This window comes from Hylobates moloch, unplaced genomic scaffold (assembly GCF_009828535.3).
Source record: "Hylobates moloch isolate HMO894 unplaced genomic scaffold, HMol_V3 SCAFFOLD_3, whole genome shotgun sequence".
NCBI classification, from domain to species: Eukaryota; Metazoa; Chordata; class Mammalia; order Primates; family Hylobatidae; genus Hylobates; species Hylobates moloch.
Genome location: NW_026652278.1, coordinates 113173280 through 113200394, shown reverse-complemented (window position 1 = coordinate 113200394; position 27115 = coordinate 113173280). Strand labels below are relative to the sequence as shown.

Genomic DNA, 27115 nt, shown 5'->3' with positions numbered 1-27115 from the left:
AATCCTACCCAAGGATGATGCTAAAAGACATGAGATTGATCTGTATGAAAACCCTTGGAAACCGAAGCATGCTATTTATTTTAAATTATTATTATTGATTTATTTTTACGTAAGGGCTTTGCTTTCTGAATTTATTCATTAATAGAAATTTTAAAACATGACTTACTGCTATGATACTTGTAGTCCATATCATTTGTTTAATTGTCTACACTGAATGACTATAGAAACAAAGCAAAAAAAGCCTTAAATGGAGGAGTCTGATGATTCGGTGGGATTTTATCATCTCTCCAAGTGTGCAGTGATCTCTAGTGCTCTAGTGCTCAGTTTGAATAAAGAAACCCTTCCTCTCAATGTACAGGGGCTTCTAGACTGTTCAGTACCTTGGGACCTATCGTTAAGTTGGTTTCTCCCACTTCCTTGAAAGAAAGAGCTGCCATGTTGAAATAAGAGATAATGGACCAGGTGCAGTGGCTCATGCCTGTAATCACAGCAATTTGGGGGGCCAAGGTGGGTGGATCCCTTGAGGTCAGGCGTTCAAGACCAGCCTGGCCAACATGGTGAAACTCTGTCTCTACTAAAAATACAAAAATTAGCCAGGCGTGGTGGCAGGTGACTGTAATCCCAGCTACTTGGGAGGCTGAGGCAGGAGAACTGCTTGAACATGATAGACGGAGGTTGCAGTGGGCCAAGATCACGCCACTGCACTCTAGTCTGGGCGACAGAGCAAGACTCCACCTCAATAATAATAATAATAATAAGAGATAATGAGTTTTTATAAATGTAAAGCACCATGCAAATGTGTAGAGCTCTTGCAGATGTAAATCCTCTTTACAGAAGTCATGGAGAGAATTAGTTTGAAGCCCTGGTTAATCATATTGTTAAGATATATCAGGCTGGGTGTGGTGGCTCACACCTGGAATCCCAGCACTTTGGGAGGCTGAGGTTGGAGGATTGCTTGAGCCCAGGAGTTTGAAACCAGCCTGGTCAACAAAGTGAGACCCCGTCTCTACAAAAAATTTAAAAATTAGCTGGGTGTAGTGGCATGCACCTGTGGTCCCAGCTACATGGGAGGCTGAGGTGGGAGGATCACTTGAGCCCAGGTTGAGGCTTCAGTGAGCCACGACTGCACCACTCCTCTACAGCCTGGGCAACAGAGTAAGACCCTGTCTCAAAAAACAAACAAACAAACAAAAAAAAACAAGATATTGTATAGATATCCATTTTAATTATATCCCTGGAGCTTCCCATATTTCATAATTTTTTTTTTTTTGGTAAAGATGGGGTTTTGCCATGTTGCCTAGGCTGGTGTTGGACTCCTGGACTCACACAATTCACCTGCCCTGTTCTCCCAAAGAGCTGGGATTACAGGTGTGAGTCACTGCACCTGGCCCATATTTTATAAATATTGATATTTTACTACCACAGGCATGAATGCTCTTTAATATAAAGTGAGTAAGAGCTTCATATTGAAGTCACAGAAGTTAGACTTCCTAAATTCACATCCAAGATACAGCCTTTACTAGCCATCCAACTTTGCAAATTAATTAACCTACTGTGTGTCTCGATTTCTGCATCTATCAAATGCCTTATTGGGAAAATTAATGACATCATCCATGTCATGCATCTAGCAGAGTTCTAGATCCATAATGAGCAGACATTCAAAGAACATTTATGATATGAGGGTAATATCAATAGGAAAAGATGATAATCAGCCCACAAATAACCTATCATGAACTTAATTTAAAAATTATGTTTGAGTGAACTAGGCTCAGACTTTAATAGCTTTGCTCTCAAGCTGGCACATTTGCCAAGGAGAAGTTAACTAATACAATGTTTCCTTGTGGGTTTAGGAAGAAGAAACGAGCTGTCATTATGATGGTGACAGTGGTGGCTCTCTTTGCTGTGTGCTGGGCACCATTCCATGTTGTCCATATGATGATTGAATACAGTGAGTGCTTGTCATTCTCATTTGATAGACATTCTCATTCATTTCCTGCTAGAATAGACAAAGAATCTTTGAAATATGCCGCTGTTCACTTGGATAATCAAATACCTAACATTTCATATGTTTCTTTCATGTCTTCAAGATCACAAGGTCATTATGCAGTAGGTCATTATGTATGACTATGACTAAATCTTTAATAATTACAGAAGATAAAAGCTTTGAGATTCCTCTTCCGTGTTACTCTTTCTGTTCTCCCTAGGCTATTTAAACTTTGGGAAAGGAGTGACATCCTATGAGCATTTCCCATTTAGAACCCTGACTTGAACAGCCATACCTGCAGTATATTCTCTCTGATAACCCAGGACTCACCATGGTTCTCAGTATGATTTTGTTTCTGTAAGGCAAGTGAACATTTGAAGGGTTACTGCTGCTTCCAGTTTACATGAAGCTTGGAGTTATCAAGCTACAATGCTATAAGCCCCCTACTATATGCTAGACACCAGGCTATGCTTGTAAGCCTAGATTCTCTAAGTGAAGACTCATCACAAAGGTTATTTTTATTCAGATATCAGATGCCTCTCCCAAAACAATCTTGAGAACTTTTCACACCTTTAGATACTTGTATAAGTGTAAGTCTTTGACAGATGACAAACAGAAGTTTTATTTTATGCTCCTTAAAATAAATGTACATTCTAAAATATTACTTTATTTCAGGTAATTTTGAAAAGGAATATGATGATGTCACAATCAAGATGATTTTTGCTATCGTGCAAATTATTGGATTTTCCAACTCCATCTGTAATCCCATTGTCTATGCATTTATGAATGAAAACTTCAAAAAAAATGTTTTGTCTGCAGTTTGTTATTGCATAGTAAACAAAACCTTCTCTCCAGTACAAAGGCATGGAAATTCAGGAATTACAATGATGCAGAAGAAAGCAAAGTTTTCCCTCAGAGAGAATCCAGTGGAGGAAACCAAAGGAGAAGCATTCAGTGATGGCAACATTGAAGTCAAATTGTGTGAACAGACAGAGGAGAAGAAAAAGCTCAAACGACATCTTGCTCTCTTTAGGTCTGAACTGGCTGAGAATTCTACTTTAGATAGTGGTCATTAATTATAACAATATCTTCATAATTAATGCCCTTCAGATTGTAACCCAAAAAGAAAATTATTTTGAGCAAAGGTCAAATACTTTTTTTATTCTTAAGATGATGACAAGAAGAAAACAGATCATGTTTCCATTAAAAAATGACATGAGGCTAGTCCAAGTGCAGTGAAGTTTACAACCAATTGATCACAACCACTTAACAGATTTCTGTGTTCCTTCTCACTCCCACTGCTTCACTTGACTAGCCTTAAAAAAGTGACATGGAAAGCCAGGCATTATGGTGGCTCACGCCTGCAATCCCAGCACTTTGGGAGGCCAAGGTGGACGGATCACGAAGTCAGGAGATCAAAACCATCCTGGCTAACATGGTGAAACCCCATCTCTACTAAAAATACAAATAATTAGCCAGGTGTGGTGGCAGGCACCTGTATTCCCCGCTACTCGAGAGGCTGAGGCAGGAGAATGGCGTGAACCCGGGAGGCGGAGCTTGCAGTGAGCCAAGATTGCACCACTGCACTCCAGCCTGGGTGAAAGAGTGAGACTCCCCGCCTCAAAAAAAATTTTTTTGAAAAATTCGTAAACCATACTTTTAAGATTATTTCAGTGGATTTTTAAAAATCTTGTACAGAAATCAGGGTTCTTAGCTAACAGTTTTTCTTCCACACAGTCACTGTAATGTGACTTTCTATGTATTGCTAGATTGAATAAGAAAATAACTTAATATAATATCTTCTTCCTTGAAAATTAAGTTAATAGTTCAATGTTGTAATGTGATTTTTTAGTGCACTGTTGAAATTAGGTAATACAGTCTCTTGCACATGAGGTCTGTGCCACAATCATAAAGTCAAAGCAAAGGGAGAAGCAGCCAAGTGACGGATGAATGAGACTTAGAGGAAGATGCCTGTACTGGAGCTTTGTATGGTTCTGCCAGTTACCTTGCTGCCTTGTTGTATGACTGGCAAGTAACGTCGCCTTTTTAAGCCTTCATGTTTTCCTATGTAAACTGGAGGTGATACGCCCTCCACTTCACGGAGTTGCTGCCAGAATAAAATGAGGCATGAGCACACAAGCGCATTGTACTCTAAAGCAGCCTCAAGCTCTGAGGCATAAGCTCCCCATGTCTCACATCTCCCCTTTGTGTTCTCTTTTCCGAGACTCTTCTCGACCCCTGCCCAACTTTCCCCTCATACCTGTGTTGTAACTGGTTTCTCTAATCAAAAGAAGAAAGTTTGGGGAGCCTCATTTCTGTGATATATTTAGACAAAACTATCTCATAGGGTTATCTTTTTAAGCCCCTTATTTTCACTGATGGGATTTCTTATCTAAAAGGAATTTTCTGTGTAGTTAGTAGATGAGGATGTGAATCAACTCCAAGCCCATGAAATTGTACTGTGCCCAAGGCCGACCCTCAAGAGCTAGGTCAGGAAGAACAATAGAGTTCCCCACCCATATTCCTTCCCCCAACCTCCCTTAAGTGCAATCCTTGTCTCTTCAATCTTCTCTCTGGTTCCCAAATGTCATGGATACAGAGGCCACCATCACAGCACCCTGTCATTTTCCTTTCAACAGCCAAGACTCCCAAAGTCCAGCCACAGCCTCACAGCCAAAGTGTTTATTCTGCTTCCAGTTTTCCAGCACTTATTCTCCCAGCCAGGTAATGGAAAAGAAGAGAAGCTTAAGAGCTTATAGGACATTTTACAGGTAAAGCTTTAAGATTTGGTAACCAAGGAACTAACTGTTGGGATCTTCAAGATACAGACATTTAATTTTATATGTGTCAGTGAAGCATGCCTCAAAAAGACAAAGATGAAGCAGTGTGCAGTATTATGAAAAATTGTCAATATGACACTGCAACATTCACAAAGAGAAAAGAGAGAGACTGATTATTTAGTTTCTACTGAAGTGGACTAATTATGGGTTATTTATATAAACTGCCTGTCATGTCTAGTTTCCCTATGGCAAAATAATGATTATCATTAAACATTAAACCATTAAAAATGAATTGAATTCACTGATTTTGGTTATCCTTACTCAGTAGGTAAATATTCATATAATCCTTTCTACATTTGGTGTATACATGCTCTAAATATGACTTAATGAAAAACAGATAAATCAGCACTGTTATTGACCATGTAATTATTGAGGTTAGAAGTTTCTTTTAATTCCTAAATATTTAGATATTAAGTAATAACTTAAATATTTACTGTAAAATTTCCAGACTTCTTATGAAAGCTTTTTTTTAAAAAAATTTGCTTACATTGCATTAAAGCTGTTTTAGAAACAGAAGTAGTAATAACACACTTTTTTTGTCCTTTAAACATATAATCCCTTTGCTCTGTTATAAAGGTTCAAAAGGTAAATGTGGTCCAATCTGCTCCTGAAAATGTCCTACTATTAGCCAAAGAAGCTGTGAGTCTCATCTGGACGTTGAGTCCAGACACTGATATAACACAGCCTGTGAGTCCATAGAGAGTTCACCCTGGATTTGCAAAAGGAACCTGACTACTGCCTTTTGTTCTCTTTTCCCTGACTTTACAGTCCCTTGAGTCTTTTACTCCCTTTGTCTTCTACTCAGCCATCTGCTTTTTTCCCCTTTTGTCTCTGCCACAGGCTGCCTGTCACTCATTTTATCCATCTGGTTTCCCTTTACCTGGTGCTTGGAGTGAAAATTGAAAAGGTTTTGTTGGATCCAGGAGGTAGGGTTGGGAGTGGTACAGAAAACTAGTTTTTCATCAATTAGCATTTAGGTAAAACATTTGTGAAAGCAGTAAAAAGGTACGTTTCACCGCTCAGACCTCTAAGCCTTTTATTTCATTATGGATCATTGTGCCAAAAAGAGGTCATATCTTTTCTCCACTCTATAAATAGATATGACCTTCTGAGGAATATTCACAGTTCATGTCCCTTTTGATTATTCTATTAAGGGTAGCTCCTTTTTTTTTTGCCATAGTTTGATATGGTTCAGAACACCAGTGTTATACGTACTAGTTTGATTAAAGATTAGTTACTAGTCCCAAGACCATTTTAAAAAGAGAAACCCAGTTTCAGGCCCTATACTATGTTACTTGAAGGCTTACAATAAATTAAAATATCAAGAAAATGTGTCATTGGCCTAAGGATAGCTATTTAGCTAAATGCAAAATAATAAAGATACCAGAAGAAAAGGCAGAAATATATAATCAACTTATTTTGGCTGAGGTAGCAGCGTAATTCAATGGGGGAAATGACAACCTTAAAACAAAAGGTTCTGGAACAATTGGATATTCAAGTACCAAAAATAGGACGTTGATTCTTATACTACACACAAAAATTAACTCATAATGCACCATATACTTAAACATAAGAGCTAAATCTATAAAACCTCTAGAATAAAATATAGAAGAAAATCCTGGTACCCTAAATTAGGCAAAGATTTCATAAAGCACTAAAAGCAGGAAACATAAAAGGAAATTAATAAAATTAACTTTGTCAAAATTAATAGCTTCTGCTGTTTGAAACGTAATGCTATAAAAATGAAAGGGCAAGCCACAGATTATAAGAAAACACGTGCAAAACACATCTGGTAAAGACCACAAATCCATTATTTATGAAGAATTCTCCCAACTCAATAATAAATTTGGCAAATTATTTGAACAAACATTTTACCTAAGAGGAAACACAAATCAATAAGCATATGAAAAGCTGCTCAACATCAATAGTCATTACAAATGGCAAAACAAAACAACAGTAAGATGGCACTACACACCCCCTAGAATAGTTAAAGTTAAAAAGTGTTGGCAAGGACGTTGACCAACTGGAATTCCTAAGGCTGGTGGGAATATAAAATGACACAATTATTTGGGAAACAATTGGCTGATAAATTCAACAGTTATTCTACAACCCAGAAATTCCATTCCTGGCCGAGCGCGGTGGCTCATGAATGTAGTCCCAGCACTTTGGGAGGCCGAGGTGGGTGGATCACAAGGTCAGGAGATCAAGACCATCCTGGCCAACATGGTGAAACCCCGTCTTTACTAAAAATACAAAAATTAGCAGGACGTGGTGGCAGGCGCTTGTAGTCCCAGCTACTCCGGAGGCTGAGGCACGAGAATCACTTGAACTTGGGAGGCGGAGGTTGCAGTGAGCCAAGACCGTGCCACTGCACTCCAGCCTGGTGACAGAGCGAGACTCCGTCTCAAAGAAAAAAAAGAGAAGAAAAGAAATTCCATTCCTGGATATTTTGTCAAGAGGAATTTAAACACATGAATCTTCATAGCAGCTTAATTCATAATCACTAAAAACTGGAAACAACCCGAAGGTCTATCAGCTGGTGAATGGATAAACAAATTGTGGTAAAGCAATTCAATTGAATATGACTTACCAACAAAAAAGAGTTAACTGTTGATACATGGGACAACAAGGATCAATTTCAAAAGTATTCTGCTGAGTGAAGGAAGCCAGCCAAAAAAGACTATATGCTCTATGATTCCATTTACATGAAATTCCAGAGAAGACAAAGCGGTAGGAATGAAAAACGGGCAAGTGGTTCCCATGGGCTAGTAGTTAAGTTTAGCCAATTGAATGCAAGAGAGTAACTTTTTTGGATGATAGAAATGTGTTATCTCTTAATTTTAGTAATGGTTACTTGGCTTTAGACATTTGTCCAATTGATTAAATTGCATACATTAAAAGGCTGAATTTATTGTATATAAGTTATAGTTTGATTTTTTTAAAGTACATTTCATGAAGGAATTTCATTTTGCAATGTAAAAATGCCAAGTCTTCATATTGGTTCCTTGACCTGAAGAAGAAGAGTATCTATAGTAGGAAAAGCCTGGTGGAGGCTTTTAAAACTGCGCTACCCACCACCACCAGTCAAGAGAGTGAATTAAAAATAGTATTTTGGCCCGGGGTGAACAACAGAGATTGGTGCTGCACTCAGAGATTTAAATGATACCGCGTATATACCCATCATATCGTCATTTGATTCACTAATATGATTGATTGCTGCAGAACCTAAATGGATTGTAATACATGACGCAGACTGCCACAAACAAGTAGTAGCCCCAAGTGCTCTGCTGTGCTGAATGTGGTATCTTTACTGGAGCAGATTACCACAGCGTCTAGTACGCTCTATGCAGCTATTGATCAGGCCAATGCTTTGTTTTCAATGTCTGTTAAGAAGGAGAATAAGCAGTAATCTACATTCACATGGAATAAACAACAATGTATATTCTATTGTCTTAACAAAAATTATGTTTATCTGTCTGTTACTTTACAGGATAGCCCAAAGGAACACGAAGTGTCTGGATATTCCACAGAAGATCATATTGGTCTTCTACGACATTATACTACTTGTATCTGATACTATGAATATATATATATATATGGTATATATATGTGTGTATGTGTGTGCGTGTACACACACACACTTGCTACATGTATATAGCAAGGACTCTGTGCTATTGGGAAACATATACCCCAGAAAGTGGGAGGTAACAGTGATAAAACTTGCAGATTTAGAGGATGCCACATTGGTGAAGTTTTTAGAGGTCTTTCAAAGAAAATTACGGATTTTTGTACCTTGAACTTCCTACCACTAACAAAGAAGTCCAATTCTTGGGAGGCCTCTTTGTATATGATACTCTTTTCTAGAGAACCGTGTTTTGATCATTTTATTGGTGAAATGGTAGGCTGCTAGATATGAGTGTGTCCCAGAGCTCTGCAGAAAAAGCTCTGCAGCAGATAAGGTTGTAATCAAAGCAACTCTGTCATTTGAACCATATGAATTAGAAGATTCAATAATTTAGGTTGTAGTAGGAGAAAAGCCTGTTACTTAGATCATATGATCCATAAAATTCCATAGTACTAAGGTATCTATGTTAGATAAAGATGCAATGTGGAGCCTCTGACAGGTCCCAGTTAAGAAGTTATAGTGCTTATCACTGTATTTTCTGAAGCAAACCCATGCTATTTGCAGCAAATAATTTATCATCAAAAGGTAGTGCCTGAAATGCTACTGGCCCCTGTGTGAGTTACTATTCAGTGACTATGTAACCCAAAACTTCTTATCATGTGTTGGGTACTGTCTTACCCAACAAGTGTTAAGCATGGGCAGTCTCAGAAATAATTAATTCATAATAAAATGGAAATAGTATATCCAGAATCCCACAGATCAGGAGGGCACAGATAAACTGCACAGATAGGTAGCACATAGCTCCACATCACTCAGCACTCCTGCACCTGTGGTCCCATGTTTGCCTAGATTGTCAGTTACTGAGAGAGGTGTGTTAGAGTCTTCCACTATGCCTTATATTGGCTTATTTCTCCTTTTAAAGATGCCAGCTTTTGCTAGCGTGTTAAGGCTATGTTATCAGGTACATGTACACATAGGATTCTCAGATCTTCCTTTGTGATTGGCCGTTTTATCATTATGAATTGTTCTTTCTTATCTTTTAGCAATGGGGAAGTTTTCAAAGAATGCATTATCAAAAGTCCTCTAAACTTATTGAATAAATTGTTGAAAACTATGTGTTCTGTTGTTCATAACAGAAACAATAATTCAACAATAGGAAAAAATTCTGAGTGCCTGCCAGTAGAGAAGTAACCAAATAAATAACATTACATTCTCATATGATCTCTATTTTCAAAGAATGTTTATCGCCACGTGTGGCAGGTGAAGTCATGCTAATAAAATGTGAAAACTACACATTCAGAAAGTTACCCCTCATGCTTAACCTGGTCTACTCCACGCCCATATAGTCTATAAAAATAAAATTCCTTTATTTATAACTCCATAAAGAGTTATTTTTACATTCTCAGCTTGCCAAAATAGGCTTATGATGATTTTCTGCTTTACTGCCCTAAAGTTTAACCTGAAGCCATTTAATTCAGTTATTTGTAAGACTAGCATGCTCTTTAAATACAATGTTAAAAAAGTTATTGCTATTAGTAGAGTAAAAAAGCAGATCACTTACTTTTCAAATGCCATATTTGTAGGTTTTATGGAGAGTACAGGAGTCCTTTACATGTTAAAAAACAAACACCGTACCCATCCATTAAACATCATTCTCAGTATCCAAACACCGATTTCTCATAGGTGGGGATTGAACAATGAAATCATGGACACAGAAGGGAACATCACATTCCGGGTATTTGTGGTGTGGGGTGGGGGGGACAGATTAGAGTATACCTAATGTAATGACAATAATGGGTGCAGAATCAACATGGACATGGATACATATGTAACTGTACCCTAAAACCTAAAGTATAATAATAAAAAAAAAAAGTGTAAACTGACAGTATGTTGTTCTCATTGACTTATTCAACAGATATTTTTGGAGCTCCTGCTGTGTGTCAGATCTAGCCAGTCTCTTTCCATCTCAAGATCGAGAAAATACTTTCTATGCTGAACTAGAACAGATTGGAAAGGGTTGGCTGGCAAAAGTCATAAAAAACAGGTGATTCATAGCTTTAAAAACAGACATGGCTTTCCTGGCTTACATCTCAGGCCCCTTTCTGCCTTTGTTCACAGAAATTTTTGTTTTCTAGAACTGAGATTATGATGTATCTAAAAAAAGAAAAAAATCAAAAGCAAATGAAATAAGATGACAAAAAATGACTCTATTTGAATCATTAGAATTACCAGAGGACAGAAGTAAATGAATTCCTGTGTTCTGAGTCCTGTGGCTTCTGTCACTATGCCAGAATCCTTGGCTGCTGCCGTGTTTACAAAACCATTAAGAAAACTTATATATAAATAAACTATTTTTAAAATTAATTTTTAATGAACTGGCAAAGGTGATTTTTTAATGAAGGAGTTTCAAGGAAAAGAAACAACTGAGAAGCACCCAGTTGTATCTCTTGTCTGTGGGGAGGAGGCGTTTCAAGTGTAACAGATGTTCTTTAAACTCCAACAGCCTGAGTGGCTTCAAAACTAATTAAGGAATGATTTCTTACTTAAAATAGCAGACCATGTAAACATATTTATTTCTCCTCCCTACTGAGATCCTATCAAAATGATATTAAAGGAATGGCAAATGTACAGACCCACAAACATGATGAAAAAGAGATGATAGCCACAGTGAATACAAATTTTCAGTAAATATCCTGATAAAACCTAGATGTTGATTACAGCATTGAAATCATGAAGAAAAACAGAGAAAGCCACAGGCTCTGCCCAGAGCAGACCATAGTAGTGGAAGAATTAACTAATGATATGTCTCCAGAAGAGTTAGACATCACGTTCTATTCCATCATCTGCCATAAATTGAATGGCTACCAGGAAGGTGTTTATTCCTCAGTGCTTAACATTCCCACCCCAAATATACACATGCATTTCTCCTTGAAGGAAATTAAAGGAGTCTGGGGAGATATTGGCAGACACCTCAGTGTTCTGGAACACTGTGGTGCCCAAGTGTGATGATCAGATTCACAATAACCCTAAGTCAAAGCCAGCCACTTGCTACCCTCAACCTACATACAGAGTTTTTGGTCAGCTTCACATTTCTGCACTGTTAAAGGATCATTGATATTTTAGAAAACCCTGAAAAATAAAGGAAAAAAACTAAGATGAAGAGATAGAAAACTAACTAGAATAATCAAATAATTCAAGGTGACAAAAAATTAGAAAGGAATTGTTTGGTATTCTTATAGAGATTTAATAAGATATTCCCTTTCTAAAACCATAAATAAAGCATGCTACAAAAAGGAAGAATTGGATTAATAAAGCTTTTGGAAACTGAAAATAGATTGTTGAAATTAAAAATAGATTATTTACTCATCCTTATGGCCCATATGTTTAATAGAAGCCTTCACAAACCTTTCTTCAAAAATGTTTTCTAATGTATGCTTAGATGACAAACCCCTTGAGGCTATGTTTAACATTCAGGGTGCTGTCCAGAAACCGATGACACATTCAAACTGAGTAATTTGAAGAGAGATAAATAAAGGGACTCCTTACAAAGGCTTGAGCAGGATACAGAAAAACAAAAGGATTAGTGAACCTAGCTGCTAATAACAACAAAGCACCCTTTCCACCCCTGGGCTGAAGGGGAGGCAAGAAGATGGAAAAGAAAGAAAAGGAGGAGGAGGAAGAGAAAAAAAAAATGAGAGAGACAGAGAGAGAGACAGAGAGTTGTGTGGAAATAACTGCCTGTAAGCACTATTGTCCTGAGTAGAAGAATGCCACCAACCTTTGCTACCCCTCATGGGGAGTCTCATAAACATTAATATGCTGAGCTAACTCCTTCCTCCCTCTGATCTGCTAGCAGTCTTCATTCCTCAAGCACAAGCAAAAGACAAAGGTGCTCCTTGATTCAGACACAGAGCACAGTGGTGCAGAAAGGGTGGGCAAACAGAAAATATCCGGTGCATGTGTGCCTGAACATATGTTAATCATGGTTAGTTATGCCCTCATATTTCCATGGTGGTTTAGTTGCATATAAATGTATAAGTTTTCAGCCTGGGAGACAGAGCTAGACATTCTCATATGATATAAAAAAAAAAAGTGTAAGTTTTAAGTTTATTTCCTTCAAAACATCTAAATCTGTGATGTTTTGTCTTTTTGATACCAACATGTCTATTTAGAGTTCTGATGTCAGTCTGAGATATCTTCTTTCTCTTTGATATCTTTGAAGTTTGCTGTTTGTCTTAGATTCTATATTTTTTTCTGATTTATTTATTTTTAATTGATAAATAATAATTGTGTATATTTATGGGGTAAAATGTACACTTTGTAGAAAGATTAAATAAAGCTGATTAACACATCTATCACCTCACCAATTTATTTTTTGTGGTAAGAATGTTAAAAATCTATTTTTAAAGCAAATTTGAAATACTATGGTCCTCCCTTATCCATGGGGGATACATTCCAAGGCCCCCAGTGAATTCCTAAAACCATAGATAGTACCAAACCCTGTATATATATCATGCTTTTTCTTACATATATATATACCTATGATGAAGTTTAATTTATAAATTAGGCAGAGAAAGAGATTAACAACTATTAATAAAATAAAACAATTATAAATAAATGTATACATAGATTTAAATAGAACAATTTCAAACTTATGAATTCTTTTCATCTGGTAGTTTTCTTTAATATTTTCGGACCACAGTAACTGAAACTGGAAAGCAAAACAACAGACAAGCGGGGATTACTGTATTCAGTACATTATTATTAACTGTTGTCACCATGCAGTGCAATAGATCATAAAAACTTATTCCTTTTGTGTAACTGAGATTTTCTATCCTTTGATTAACATTTTTCTTTCCTCATCATTCTCCCTCTTCACCAGTCTTTGGTAACCCCCTTTCACTCTCTGTTTCTATGACATCAACTTTTTACATTCCACATATAAGTAAAATCATGCAGTATTAATCTTTAATCTTTCTGTGCCTGGCTTATTTCACTTAGCATAACGTTCTCCAGTCACATCTATGTTGTTGTGAATGACAAAATGTCCTTTTCAAAGGTTGTATAGTATTCCATTGCACATATACACACCATTTTTATTTTATCCATTTCTCTGTTGATAGACACTTAGGTTGCTTCCATATCTTGACTATTGTGAATATAATGCGGAAATGAATTTGGAAGTGCAGATGTCTCATCCACATACTGGACATATTCCATTCCCAGTAGTGAGACTGCTGGATTATATGGTAGTTCTTTTAATTTTCTTAGGAACCTCCATACTATTTTCCAAAATGTCTGTACTAATTTACATTCCCACCAACAGTATACAAGGGTTCCCTTTTCTCCACATCCTCACCAATACTTTTGTCTTTTGATAATAGCCATTCTGACATTATCACTATAGCTTTAATTTGCATTTCCCTGATGATTAAAGATGTCGAGAATTTTTAAATATATCTGCTGACCATTTGTATCCTATCTTTTGAAAAATGTCTGTTCAGATTCTTTGACCATTTTTAATACAGTTATTTGTTTTCTTACTATTGAGTTGTATCCAATATGTATTTGTTACTAGCCTCTTATCAAGTGTATGGTTTATAAATGTATTCTCCCAATCTGTGGGTTGTCTCTTCACTGCTAATTGTTTCCTTTACTCTGCAGAAGCTTCTTAGCTTGATGCAGTCCCATTTGTCTATATTTGCTTTTGCTGCCTGTGCTTTTAGAGTCCTATCTAAGGAATCATTGCCTCTTCAGCTGAGCTAAGACCAGGAAAAAAAAGAAAAAGAAAAAAGAAATATTGCCCAGACCAATACCATGGAGCTTTTCCGCTGTTTTCTTCTAGTAGCTTTACAGTTTCATGTCTTACACTGATGTCTTTTATCCATTTTGAGTTGATTTATGTATACAGTGTGAGATAAGGGACCAATTTCATTCTTCTGCATGTGGATATTCAGTTTTCCCAACACCATTTTTTTTTTTTCTTCCATAATTTTTTTTATTTTTTTATTTTTTTATTTTTTTTTTTTTATTATACTTTAGGGTTTTAGGGTACATGTGCACAATGTGACAATGTGCAGGTTTGTTACATATGTATCCATGTGCCATGTTGATTTCCTGCACCCATTAACTCGTCATTTAGCATTAGGTGTATCTCCCAATGCTGTCCCTCCCCCCTCCCCCCACCCCACAACAGTCCCCGGAGTGTGATGTTCCCCTTCCTGTGTCCATGAGTTCTCATTGTTCAATTCCCACCTATGAGTGAGAACATGCGGTGTTTGGTTTTTTGTCCTTGCGATAGTTTACTGAGAATGATGTTTTCCAGTTTCATCCATGTCCCTACAAAGGACACGAACTCATCATTTTTTATGGCTGCATAGTATTCCATGGTGTATATGTGCCACATTTTCTTAATCCAGTCTATCGTTGTTGGACATTTGGGTTGGTTCCAACTCTTTGCTATTGTGAATAGTGCCGCAATAAACATACGTGTGCATGTGTCTTTATAGCAGCATTATTTATAGTCCTTTGGGTATATACCCAGTAATGGGATGGCTGGGTCAAAACACCAAAAGCAATGGCAACAAAAGCAAAAATCGACAAATGGGATCTCATTAAACTAAAGAGCTTCTGCACAGCAAAAGAAACTATCATCAGAGTGAACAGGCAACCTACAGAATGGGAGAAAATTTTTGCAACCTACTCATCTGACAAAGGGCTAATATCCAGAATCTACAATGAACTCAAACAAATTTACAAGAAAAAAACAAACAACCCCATCAAAAAGTGGGCAGAGGACATGAACAGACACTTCTCAAAGGAAGACATTTATGCAGCCAAAAAACACATGAAGAAATGTTCATCATCACTGGCCATCAGAGAAATGCAAATCAAAACCACAGTGAGATACCATCTCACACCAGTTAGAATGGCCATCATTATAAAATCAGGAAACAACAGGTGCTGGAGAGGATGTGGAGAAATAGGAACACTTTTACACTGTTGGTGGGACTGTAAACTAGTTCAACCATTGTGGAAGTCAGTGTGGCGATTCCTCAGGGATCTCGAACTAGAAATACCAACACCATTTATTAAAGAGATTGTCTTTTTCTTATCATGTGTTCTTGGCACATTTGTTGAAAATCAATTGACAGTAAATATGTCAATTATCTGTGCTTTCTATCCTTTTACATTGGTCGATGTGTTTATTTTTATGCCAGTACCATGCTATTTTGATTACGGTATTTATTATATACTTTGAAATTAGGGAGTGTGATGCCTGCAGTTTTGTTCTTTTTGCTTAAGATTACTTTGGGTATTCTGAGTTTTTTCTGAGTCCATACAAATTTTAGGATTGTGTTTTGTATTTTTGTGGAAAATGACATTGGCTTTTTGAAAGAAATTGTATTGAATCTTCAGATTCTATAAAATCTTACTAACATGTTTAGGTGTTGTTGATCTTTTTGCTCCTTTGGTACTCTGTAAGAACTCTTAGTCTGAGATTTCTGATTTTTATTTTTGGAAAGTTTTTACCATTTATTCAAATATTTTCTTCCCTCTAATTATTTTATTTTTCTTTCTGGAATTTTTATTAAACAGCCTTGATATTTCTCTCCATTTTACTTAGTTTTTCATTTTTTTAAAATCTTTTTAGATGTTTTTCTGGGAAAGTTTCTTTTTTTATTTTATTACTTTTTTTGTTTTATTTTGTGTTTGCATGTATGTGTATAGACACATGAAATCAAAAAAGCTGGAGAATTTTAATTTTCTCTCTTCTGGGAGAATTTTGAAATATAATATTGTTGCTCAGTAATTTGGTTTTTTTGTATCCACTCTGTCTTTTCATCCCAATTCATAATAGTTTCATTTCAAATTTTGTATTATTTATATCAAAACCATTCGGTTTTTTGATATGTTTCAGTTTCCTCTTCATGTCACCAGAATCCTCCTTAAAATTTCTTGGAGAATATTTATTACATTTCTTTTAAAATTTTAAAAGACAACACTAGGAAGCAAAGGATAAGTGTAAATGAGAGTTATAAATATTTCCATGAATACTTAGAGAAGATCCTGGAACAGTCAGGAAGACAATAAGGAAATGATAAATTTGAAGGATTTAGACCAGTTGTGGAGTTGGAATGATCTGGAGAAGAAAGAACATTCCTGGTAAGGAAAATAGTGTAAAAAAGATTTCTGGAGGTAGTAGGGAGTATTTTATAGAAATTCAAATAAGATTGTTTTAAGCAACGTCATCTACTGTGAGTAAGGATAGTATTTAGAAAGTTAGATTGTATAGAAATGGTCCAGAACAGTCAACTATGGGAAATGTGTAAATAAAGGATGATTGAGAGAGTTTCTGAGTGGACAGTTGGGCCAGATTAAAGTAAGATTTCACAAGTTAGTGGTCAACCGAGGTATGTGATCTTAATAACATTTTCTAACAATACCAAAGAGTAAATGGGCTTGTCTGGGAAATATAGTCAGCAGAGAAGGCAAACACAAGAAGAACACTGAAATAAGAGGTGCTATCCAGAAAATGTGACAGCTGTTCTGATTTTAATAATGGGAAAATGATGAGAAAACAGGAGGAGATAGTGGGGAAGATGAGAACGAATATGGACAGGAATGAGTAAATATGATGGGTTAATCTATGTTGTAAGGCACAGATAATAGGGCTGGACACAGTAGGAAGTAAGTATGAGATGTAGCACAGAACACATTGGTAGGACAGACGTTTGCAAATAGAGGAGATTAAAGGGCATCTGATATCACTGTCCCAGTTGAAAATTTGGTGTGGCTGGGCCTCTAGACACCACCTTATCCTCATCATCCCTGACAGAGTAGAGGAAGATGTTTTTCACTCTTGAGACTCCAGGCCTTGCTGGTAATAAGGTCCTCTGAGAATGTAAACTCACTGGGGCTTTTAAAATACAGGAGGAGAAATGTTAGATCCTAAGATTGCTCAAGAACTGATTAAAGCTTTGTGTTTCCATGGCTATAGATAACATCCTTGTCCTCAGTACATCTTTCATAAATACATGACTATGTCAAAAGAGGGGTAGGGTAAAAATACATAGCTGAATCACTTCAAGATGTTACTATTTTTTAGAGAGAGAAAAGCAAGTAAAAATACATATTTTTATGTTTCCTACGTCATATTCCTATGTGAAGGACACAACAATATTGCCTGCGTTTCTTCCTGAAGAGCTTGGCCTGAATTGACTTCTCACCAATGTCCTAAGGCTCTTTTTACTGATTAGTCCTGCTCTGTCTTCTGTTGTTGTCTTAGACCTTGCTAGTTTTTGTGTCCTCCTACAGCATGTGTATATACAGACAGATTTCTGTTAAAATGAGTGGTGGATGGGCTACTGACCTTATGTTGCCTACTCTGGATACCAGAATCTGAATAACCATAAATATATGAATATATGAGTATATGTGGTAGCATTTTTTAGAAATTCATCATATTTTCATTAGTCGATGGTAACCTTATCCATTGTGGGTAAAGAAACAAGATTCGGTGCTGTGCACTGTTCCTGTTGGTTCATTGTCTTGTCCACTGAAGCTTCCTATTCTGATTCTGAGGCCCTTATTAGTAGGTCTTGGGCTTTGTTTTATCTTTTTTATTCTAAATATTGAGTTCTATATTTTAATACCTTGTCTTAACACTGCCACCTGGACCACTGAAGGCTATTGGATATGCTACAGTTCATTTCTCTTACCTGACTGCACTATTTCTGCAAGCTTTTCTGTAGATATCAGACCTTTAATGCCTTTCAGCAATAATTGAAAGGCATTAAAGTTCTGTAGTGGGCAATTGTGGTTTGTTATTTTGTTACATACTGATAATGTCTATCCTTTTTATGGTAAAAAATTTCCTTCTGAAAATCACCCCTTCCCCAACTTATACCATAGTGTTTGACTAGAAGTGTTCCTGCTCCCAGCTCCAGGAATCTTCCATGATTAGTGTAAGCCATAGTGATTAGTCTAAGGTTAAATACATGGCCCAATTCTGACCAACGAAAATTAGTCTCAGGATGTTTTTGCCACCTTTGGGATAGAAGAGTTTTCACCTTCCTTCTGGACTCTAGGTAAGTGCCGATGCAGCCATCTTATGAATACTGCCAACTGGTGGCAACAGTAAGGCTTCTGCTGACAAAGCGAGGCACAGGAGGGAGAAAAAGCAAGCTGGTCCTACATCAAGGTTCACTACAGGAACACTGAAATTCCCAAGAGATCCCAAAAAGCCAGCTGACTATATTGGTAAAAGCATTAAATATTTTCTTTACCAAATGGCTTAGGAAAATGCTATTTAATTATTTTATGCTCAATATTGAGTTAGTTGCATTTATTTCTTATCTTGACAACTAATCTTTGAGGAAAAGAGTATAAGTTTATTCATATATACCTGTGTGAGAGAGAGATACAAAAAAGCACAGTGCTTTGTACAACATAGTGGTACAACATTTGTCGACTTAAATTGACATGTGTCCTAATTTTTTCCACAAGGGTCACTGAGTTTATCTTTATTCTGTATTTATAAATAATGTGAGTCATATAGCTCAGTGGAAATATAGCAGCTCTAAAGTCCACGCAATACTTACTACAGCTTTGTTAAAGAATGTTGTGTAGGAAAACAAGATTGTACATGTATATAAACTGTGATCTTGAACCGTTGCTTTTGAGAACTTTATAATAAGTTCTCAACTTGTCTAACATTTTATATCTCTTTATCATGAAATTCTTCAAAATTCGGATGGAAGGCCTCCATTAATGAAACATTTGTAGGAGTGAGGGTGGGAAAATGGAATAGGAGATTAACAAAAGGTCTCAGAGTATGAACACTATTGTCCAACATGGAGTGTGGGAAGCACTGAAGAATGAAGAATCCCTGATTAATTAACTGGTTATCACCAAGTCTTTATCCAGGGATGATAATTACTTGGGCACTTATTCCAAGAAGGCAGAACTTGCTAATCTGGGTGCAAGGATGTTCACAATGGCCTGGAATACTTTCCCTGTGCCCCTCCCATTCGCTATTTAGTTAGTCATTCATGGAGTAGTGGATATAACACTGGCTAAGATCATATCCTCGGTTCATGTTCCCACCTCTGCTGCTTGTTTGTTGAATTGGTTAGGGCAAGTCACTTCATCTATTTGAATCTTATATTTTTTCTGTATAGAATGAGCTTATAATATAAAGGCTCAATAAGATGGTGGTGGTTAAATGTTTAAAACCTAAAACTTAAAAAAGTAAAGAATACTATATTACTTTATTTGACTTTAATTAAATTTAAAAATTAACAAAAGTAAATCTAACCATCAAGTGCCCATTGTGCTAGGCTGGTGGGAAGTTTTTAAACATGGAATCACTCGTTACTCCTACTGCCAATATCTATTTATTTATATCTTGCTGTTATGAAAATTTATACCTTGTATAGGTTTAATTAAATGTCTTCTTAATTAGAACTAGATTTTCCCAGGAACATCAAAAATTTTTTAAAAGACAGGTTAGACACACAATTAAATAAAGATAAAAGAGACAAATTACAAACTTTCTTTTGACTAAAAGAATTGAAAGTTGGGCTACATTTTTGTAGATTTTTAAGAATTCTTTAGAACTTCCTATATATAATATCATGCCATCTGTGGATAGTTTTACTTCTTCCTTTCCAATCTGGATGTCTTTTACTTATTTTTCTTGCCTAATTGCCCTGGCTAGACCTCTAGCACAATGTTGAATAGAAGTGGTAAAAATGAACAACTTGTCTTGTTTCTGACCTTGGAGGAAAGCTTTCAGTCTTTTATCACTAAGTGTCATATTTGCTGTCGGTTTTTCATAAATGTCTTTTATCAGATTGGATACATTCCCTTATATTTCTATAATATCTATTGAGATGTTCATGTTTTTTTTGTCTTTTATTTAATTAATATGTATTGCATTGGTTAAGTTTCATGTGTTGTACAAATTTTGCATTCCTGGGATAAATCCCACTTGGTCTTGTTATACAGTCCTTGTATGCTGCTGGATTCAGTTTTCTGGTATTGTGTTGAAGATGTTTGCATCTGTATTCATAAGGAATATTCGTCTGTAGTTTCCTTTTTTGTGATATTTTTGTCTGGTTTTGATGCCAGAGTAATACTGGCCTCATAAACTGCATTATTTAGTAGTATTCACCCATGATGCCATCTGGGCCTGAGCTTTTTTTTTGTGGAACTTTTTTGATTACTAATTCAGTTTATTCAATAATTATATATCTAGTCAGATTTTTTATTTCTTCTTGAGCTAGTTTCAGTAGTTTGTGTCTTTCTAGGAATTTGTTAATTCCATTTAAGTTATCTGATTTGTTGTATGCTATATACAATTGTTTATAGTATTCCCTCATTATGCTTTGTTTATTTATTTATCTCTGCAAATTCAGAGTAATGGTCATTCTCTGCATTTAGACATATAAAACATATAAAACTAAATGCAGTAATATTTTCTTCAGTTTCTCAGCAACAGGCAAGAGTCTACTCAGACATTCAAAGCACATGATTGTTGATTTTATACTCGATCTCTGAAGATGGGATACAATTCTTCCTCAAACACTTTTTGCTCTATCATCCTGGATTAGTTAGGGTTCAGTTTGCTGCAGTAGGACACATATACCCTTGCCCAGTGTGTTCAAGCAAAACAGGCTTTTAAAAAAATTATTCCAGCTAGTTAGTATCCAACATTGATGGGTAGGAAATTGAGAGCCAATCCCCACTGCTGGCTCCAGGACCAGATCACTTCTGCCATGATCCACGCCAGGAGAATGGACAACCCATGTTCCACTGTTCAACACTGGAGAATGAGGAAGCCAGCCTTGGGACCTCTGCTACAGCTGTCATGGAAAAGCCAAAAGCTTTCCATGACTGTCTTTTTTTTTTTTTTTTTTTCAGATGAATCTCACTCTGTTGCCTGGGCCAGAGTGCAGTGGGGCAATCTCAGCTCACTGCAACCTCCACCTCCCATTTCAAGCAATTCTCCTGCCTCAGTCTCCCAAGTAGTTGGGATTGCAGGCACCTGCCACCACACTCAGCTAATTTTTGCATTTTTAGTAGAGACGGGGTTTCACCATGTTGGTCAGGCTGGTCTTGAACTTCTGACCTCAAGTGATTCGCCCGCCTGGGTCTCCCAAAGTGCTGAGATTACAGGCATGAGCAACTGTGCCCGGCCTCCATGACTGTCTTTACCGGCAGAATCCAGGTTTTTACCCACCCTAGTTTTATTCATTTCAAGACAATACTGCTGGGGCACACTCAGATTTACCAATTTTAAAATTAGAATTTATTTTAGTCACTATGATTTGAGCCACTTAGAAATGTAAACAAACTTTGAGAGTAATTTTCTTTTTAGATGAAAACATCTGACTCTGAGACATTTAAAATATGTTTCTTATTTCTTTCAGCTTTTATGTTTTTAGAGACTTTCTATTATATTCTTCTTCATACAACTCATGTGATATGACTGCTAGTATTTGCATGTTTTGATCTTCAACTTAAAAATCACTTCAACCCCCTCTCCACACCATCACTGCATATTTCTGAGATAAAAAGTACTTATGTTTTCCAAGCATTTGAAAGAATACCTACATTTAAAATGTCTGTAACTATGATGATATTATATTATAAAAATAAATATTTACTTGAAGACAAAAAGAAAAGAAATACAGTATACGACAAAGGGGAAAAAAACTATAATCTTTACTCAAATCACTGGGTTAAATAGCCACCTGAGAAACCTGACTGAAGGGTAATTTCCAACAATTGCACATTTTTCTGTTTTGACTTAAATCCGTTTGTATTATGGTGTAAAATAAAAAGCTCTTGGAGATAAAAAAAAAAAATACTCTGTGCCGAGACTCCCAGAACACAACTATATAAATCTTTTACTTGTTCTCTTCATTCTGCCTGAATACCTACTCTACATACATTGCCCATTCTTTTCTGGAATACATTTGTTTCTAGCTTAATTCACCTCATTGTGTCCCAGGTTTATCTTAATAAAATCTCTTTGCAGTTTGCATTTTTTATTACAAACTTTTTATTGGAGTATAACATACATGGAGAAAAGTGTACAAATTATAAGCATAGAACTGGAAGAATGAAAGGAGTTTTAGCATTTTTTTATACTGATGCCAATGTTGGCTTTATTATATAAACTACACCCTATATTTTCATACTTTATATACCATTGAAAATAATTATCAAATAGCATATATTTAAATGCCTCAAAACTTGATCATCTTTGAACTTCCAGAGTGGCCAATGACTATATTAGAATCTTTGAAAAATTAGAAAATACCTACCAGTTTATTGTCTTCAGAGTCACTGGCTGACTGGAGAGGCAATTTTATTCTTAATTCGCAGTGGTGGAGGCTGAAACTTAGTCAGGATAATAGAGGTGCAGCACCTAAAGTCAGACCTATCTCTAAGGCCTGCCCTCTTCCCATGCCCCTAGGTGCTCAGCAGTGGCAGTTGAACATCTTATAAATATTAGCCTTGACTGTGACATAAGAATGACTGAAGTTTGGAAAACCCTGTATGCCAGTGGTTCCCAACATTTTTGGCACCAGGGACTGGTTTCTCAGAAGACAATTTTTCCATTGATGATCAGGTAGTGGTAGGGTGTGGAGGATGGTTTTGGGATGACACTGTTCCATCTCAAATCATCAGGTATTAGTTGGATTCTCATAAGAAGCACGCATCCTGGGTCCCTTGCATGCACAGTTCACAATAGAGTTCGTGCTCCTATGAGAATCTAATGCTGTGGCAGATCTGGCAGGAGGAGGAGCTCAGGCGATAATGCTCGCTTGCCCACCGCTTACCTCCTGCTGTGCAGCCCGGTTCCTAACAGGCCACAGACAGGTACTGGTCCCCAGCCCGGGGGTTGGGGACCCCTGTTGTACACTACCAGCTGCCCTTGCTAAACCAACTGCCTCTGAAACGAAAGGAGGGTTTAGTGAATTACAGAAAGAACTTTTAGGCTGAAAGCATGTGAGGCCAGTACTGAAGTCCAGCTCTCTACCACTGAGACAGCCAGACTGGAAGCTAAAGACAACATTTCCCAGAGGCCTTAAGAGATCTGGCTCCACCACAAGGACCTAGCACTGGCTTGAGCTCCAGGAGACACACTCATCACACCTATGTTCTAATACAGGTTAGCTGTCACTTTTTTAATCTTTTAAGAACATAAATGAAACTTACAGAGGAGGAGGCCCATCTTCTGCTGCTTGTGCTGCCTCCGAAGGAAAGTGGGCCCAAGGAGGCATTTGGTTTTCTGTGGCAGCTGTAGCAGAGGCCCCCTTGACTCATGCCTCAATTCCATCAGTAATCTATTTCATTAATATGTCATCATATAGAGTCAGGGTTAGGTTGAAGGCAACAGAATATCCTCTAGTCAGTTCATGTAAAAAGAGGTTAATTAGCATTTTTGGGGTGACTCATCAGATTTTTAAAAGGGCTGGAGAAGTAGGCTCTGGGCTGAATTTGCAGGAATTACCCTCATGAGATGTAACTGCCCTGATAAGAAGCCACTTCCTCTCCCACAATCTGGAAAATAAGGCATCAAGGAGCTACCACCACAATTGCTGGCCTTAGGACCCTATATAGCTTACCATGACCCATGTGCTACATAAATTGTGATTCGTTAACTCGAAATTTGTTATCCTCTCTAGTTTATTGTTATATCTCTTCTTTTTCACATTTTTAAACAAACTCTCAAAAGTGAAAAATACCAAGGCTGCCCCTTAAATGTAAAGATGACGTTATTATTCTACCAAATGCATTTGGAAAATAGACTGTAAAGGGCTATACTTCAAAAAATATATGTATTATTCCACTCCCTCTCCCAAATTTGACCTCCGGCTAACCAAGTGTCCTTTTTCCTAACATTGCTCTGTAGATGGCGCTATTGCTGCACAGTGGCAAGTTGGTAGCAAAAGAAACTGACCTTTAAGAGGACTCAGAGAACAGGTTAATTTTAAAGACATCTGGAACTCTGGCACATGGTTGGGTCAGAGCTAAGTATTTTCAAGTTTGGTTTGTGGTTAGATGTTGGTGAGTTGCCTCTAATGTCTGGAAAGCAAAGATTAAAAGATGCTTGGAGTTTGCAAGCCACAAGGTTGGTTTGGCCCCAAGACAGAAGGCACAGAGCTTTAAAGTTTAGTGGATGTTCCTGACAGCCTGGTTTATATCTTGTTTTGCTCCTTTTGGGGTTCATCTGGGCTTGTTTAAAAAAGTGACACCCTGTTCGAGAGCCTGTCTTAGCCTGTGGGAAGGTGGACTAGAGGAGCTGCCTGAAAGATGAAGTCATGAGAATAAGGGAGGTGTTTTTCATTTCATGCAGACTCATGGTTTTACTTCCTCTTGCCCAGATACCCTTTCTTACCTTGGTAATAAAACTTTGTTTGTGTCTCTTTCTGACTTTTGTGCAATAAATCATTTTTCTAAAACGATTCTTTTGGAAGACAAATTAAAGTGAATATGAATGTGAGGAATAATGCACAAAGATAAATTCTGAGACTCATTAACTTACTCAGAAAACAATGTAACTGAAGAAGAGCATTGGCTGTTTTCCATTTCTTTCCATCCATGTCTTTTTGAGATCCTCTAGCAAATTTGAAAAATATGTGGAAGAATAATAAAAATGCCTAGAAAACCTCATTGATTCAGAAATTAATTTGACTCCCCTGTCTGTGAACACAGGCAGTTGCATTAATAGCATACTCATACTGATAAACAGCCCTGCCAGTAGACATGCTTGATAGAGATTCACCCAACCACAACTCTGTGGGCCAATTCTATTTAGGAAAGTCTTTCCAGCACTGTGGTCTGCTATGACAGTCAAAGAATATGGTTTTTATAGGAAGAGGACATTTTCAGTACCTAGAGGGTTTTTGTTTTGTACCTTTAAAAAATAGCCTGAAAGAGCGGTTTCCATATCTTAAAACAAAGACTTCCTGAGCCCCATCTACAGAGATGATGATGCAGTTAGGTCTGTGGCAATACTTGAGATGCTATATTCCTAATTGCTCTATAAACTGCTCCAAGAATTTGATAAGTTTTGGAAGCCTGGTTCTTAGAGAAGGAATAAGATGCTAAAAACCAGAAAGAACCTGGGAGTGGCTATACTCTTAAGACTTGTGATACAATTTTTTTAAATTGCTACATAATATTTTACCTATTTATGTGATACAGGTGAGTATTTGTTACATGGGTAAGACACAGAGTAATCAAGTCAGGATATTTGAGGTATTCGTCACCTTGAGTATTTATCATTTCTATGGGTTGGGAATATTTTATGTCCTTTCTTCTAGCTACTTTGAAATACAAAATACATTGTTGCTTACTGTAGTCACCCTACTCTGTTATGGAACATTAGAATTTATATCTTATGGCCAGACATGGTGGCTCACGCCTGTAATCCCAGCACTTTGGGAGGCCGAGGTGGGCAGATCACGAGGTCAGGAGATCGAGACCATCCTGGCTAATATGGCGAAACCCCATCTCTACTAAAAATACAAAAAATTAGCTGGGCGTGGTGGCAGGTGCCTGTAGTCCCAGCTACTCGGGAGGCTGAGGCAGGAGAATGGCATAAGTAAACCCAAGAGGCGGAACTTGCAGTGAGCCAAGATCACGCCACTGCACTCCAGCCTGGGCAACAGAGCGAGACTCCGTCTCAAAAAAAAAAAAAGGAATTTATATCTTATATCTAATATTTGTGCCCATTAACCAACCTCTCTTCATATGCCCCTCCTACCCACACACCCTTCCCAGTCTCTGGTGTCTACCATTCTACTCTCTACTTCCAAGAGATTAACTTTTTTAGTTCCCACATGTGAGTGAGAACATGCATTGTTTGTCTTTCTGTGCCTGGCTTATTTTACTTACTGTAATGACCTCCAGTTCCATCCATGTTGCTGCAAATGACATGATTACATTATTTTTATGGCAGAATATTATTCTATTGTGTATCTATACCACATTTGCTTTATCCATTTGTCCTTTGATGGATGCTTAGGCTGATTCCATATCTTTACTACTGGGAACAGTGCTGCCATAAATATCTGAGTGCAGATATCCCTTGGTATACTGATTTCTCTTCCTTTGGATAAACACCCAGGAGTGGGATTGCCAGATCATATGGTAGTTCTATTTTTAGTATTTTGAGAACTCTCCACACTGTTCTCCATAATGGCTGTACTAACATTCCCATCAACACTATATAGGAGTTCCCTTTACTCTGTATCCTTGCCAGTATCTGTTAATTTTTGTCTTTTTATACCAGCCATTCTGAGGTAAGATATCTCACGGTAGTTTTGATTAGTATTTCCCTGATGATTAGTGATGTTGAGAATTTTTTCATATGCCTGATGGCCATTTATATTTCTTCTTGTGAATAATGTCTATTTATGTGTTTTGCCCACTTTTTAAAGGGATTACTATTTTTTTACTATTGAGTTGAGTTCCTTGTATATTAAAATCACTGCATTTACAAAATTGAAAGTGAATAAAAGGATGGACCTAGGGTGAGAAGTGGAGATTTGTATTTTAAAACCCTGGAATCTAGATTGCTTTACTGCCTTCTAAAAAAACAAAATAATTGCTTTCTCTCTCAAGTTCTTTTTTACATCTTAA

At 37.0% G+C, this 27115-nt stretch overlaps 1 protein-coding gene across 1 annotated transcript in view; it reads left to right on the top strand.

The window, feature by feature from the left end:
- Nucleotides 1–4698, top strand: part of QRFPR (pyroglutamylated RFamide peptide receptor) — a 46727-nt gene extending 42029 nt beyond the window's left edge. Inside the window, exons 5-6 of the mRNA XM_032146568.2 lie at nucleotides 1851–1948; nucleotides 2660–4698. Of these exons, the coding sequence (XP_032002459.1) occupies nucleotides 1851–1948; nucleotides 2660–3060 (499 nt within the window). The 3' untranslated portion in view covers nucleotides 3061–4698. The remainder of the gene's footprint in view (nucleotides 1–1850; nucleotides 1949–2659) is intronic.
- The last annotated feature ends 22417 nt before the right edge of the window (nucleotides 4699–27115 follow it).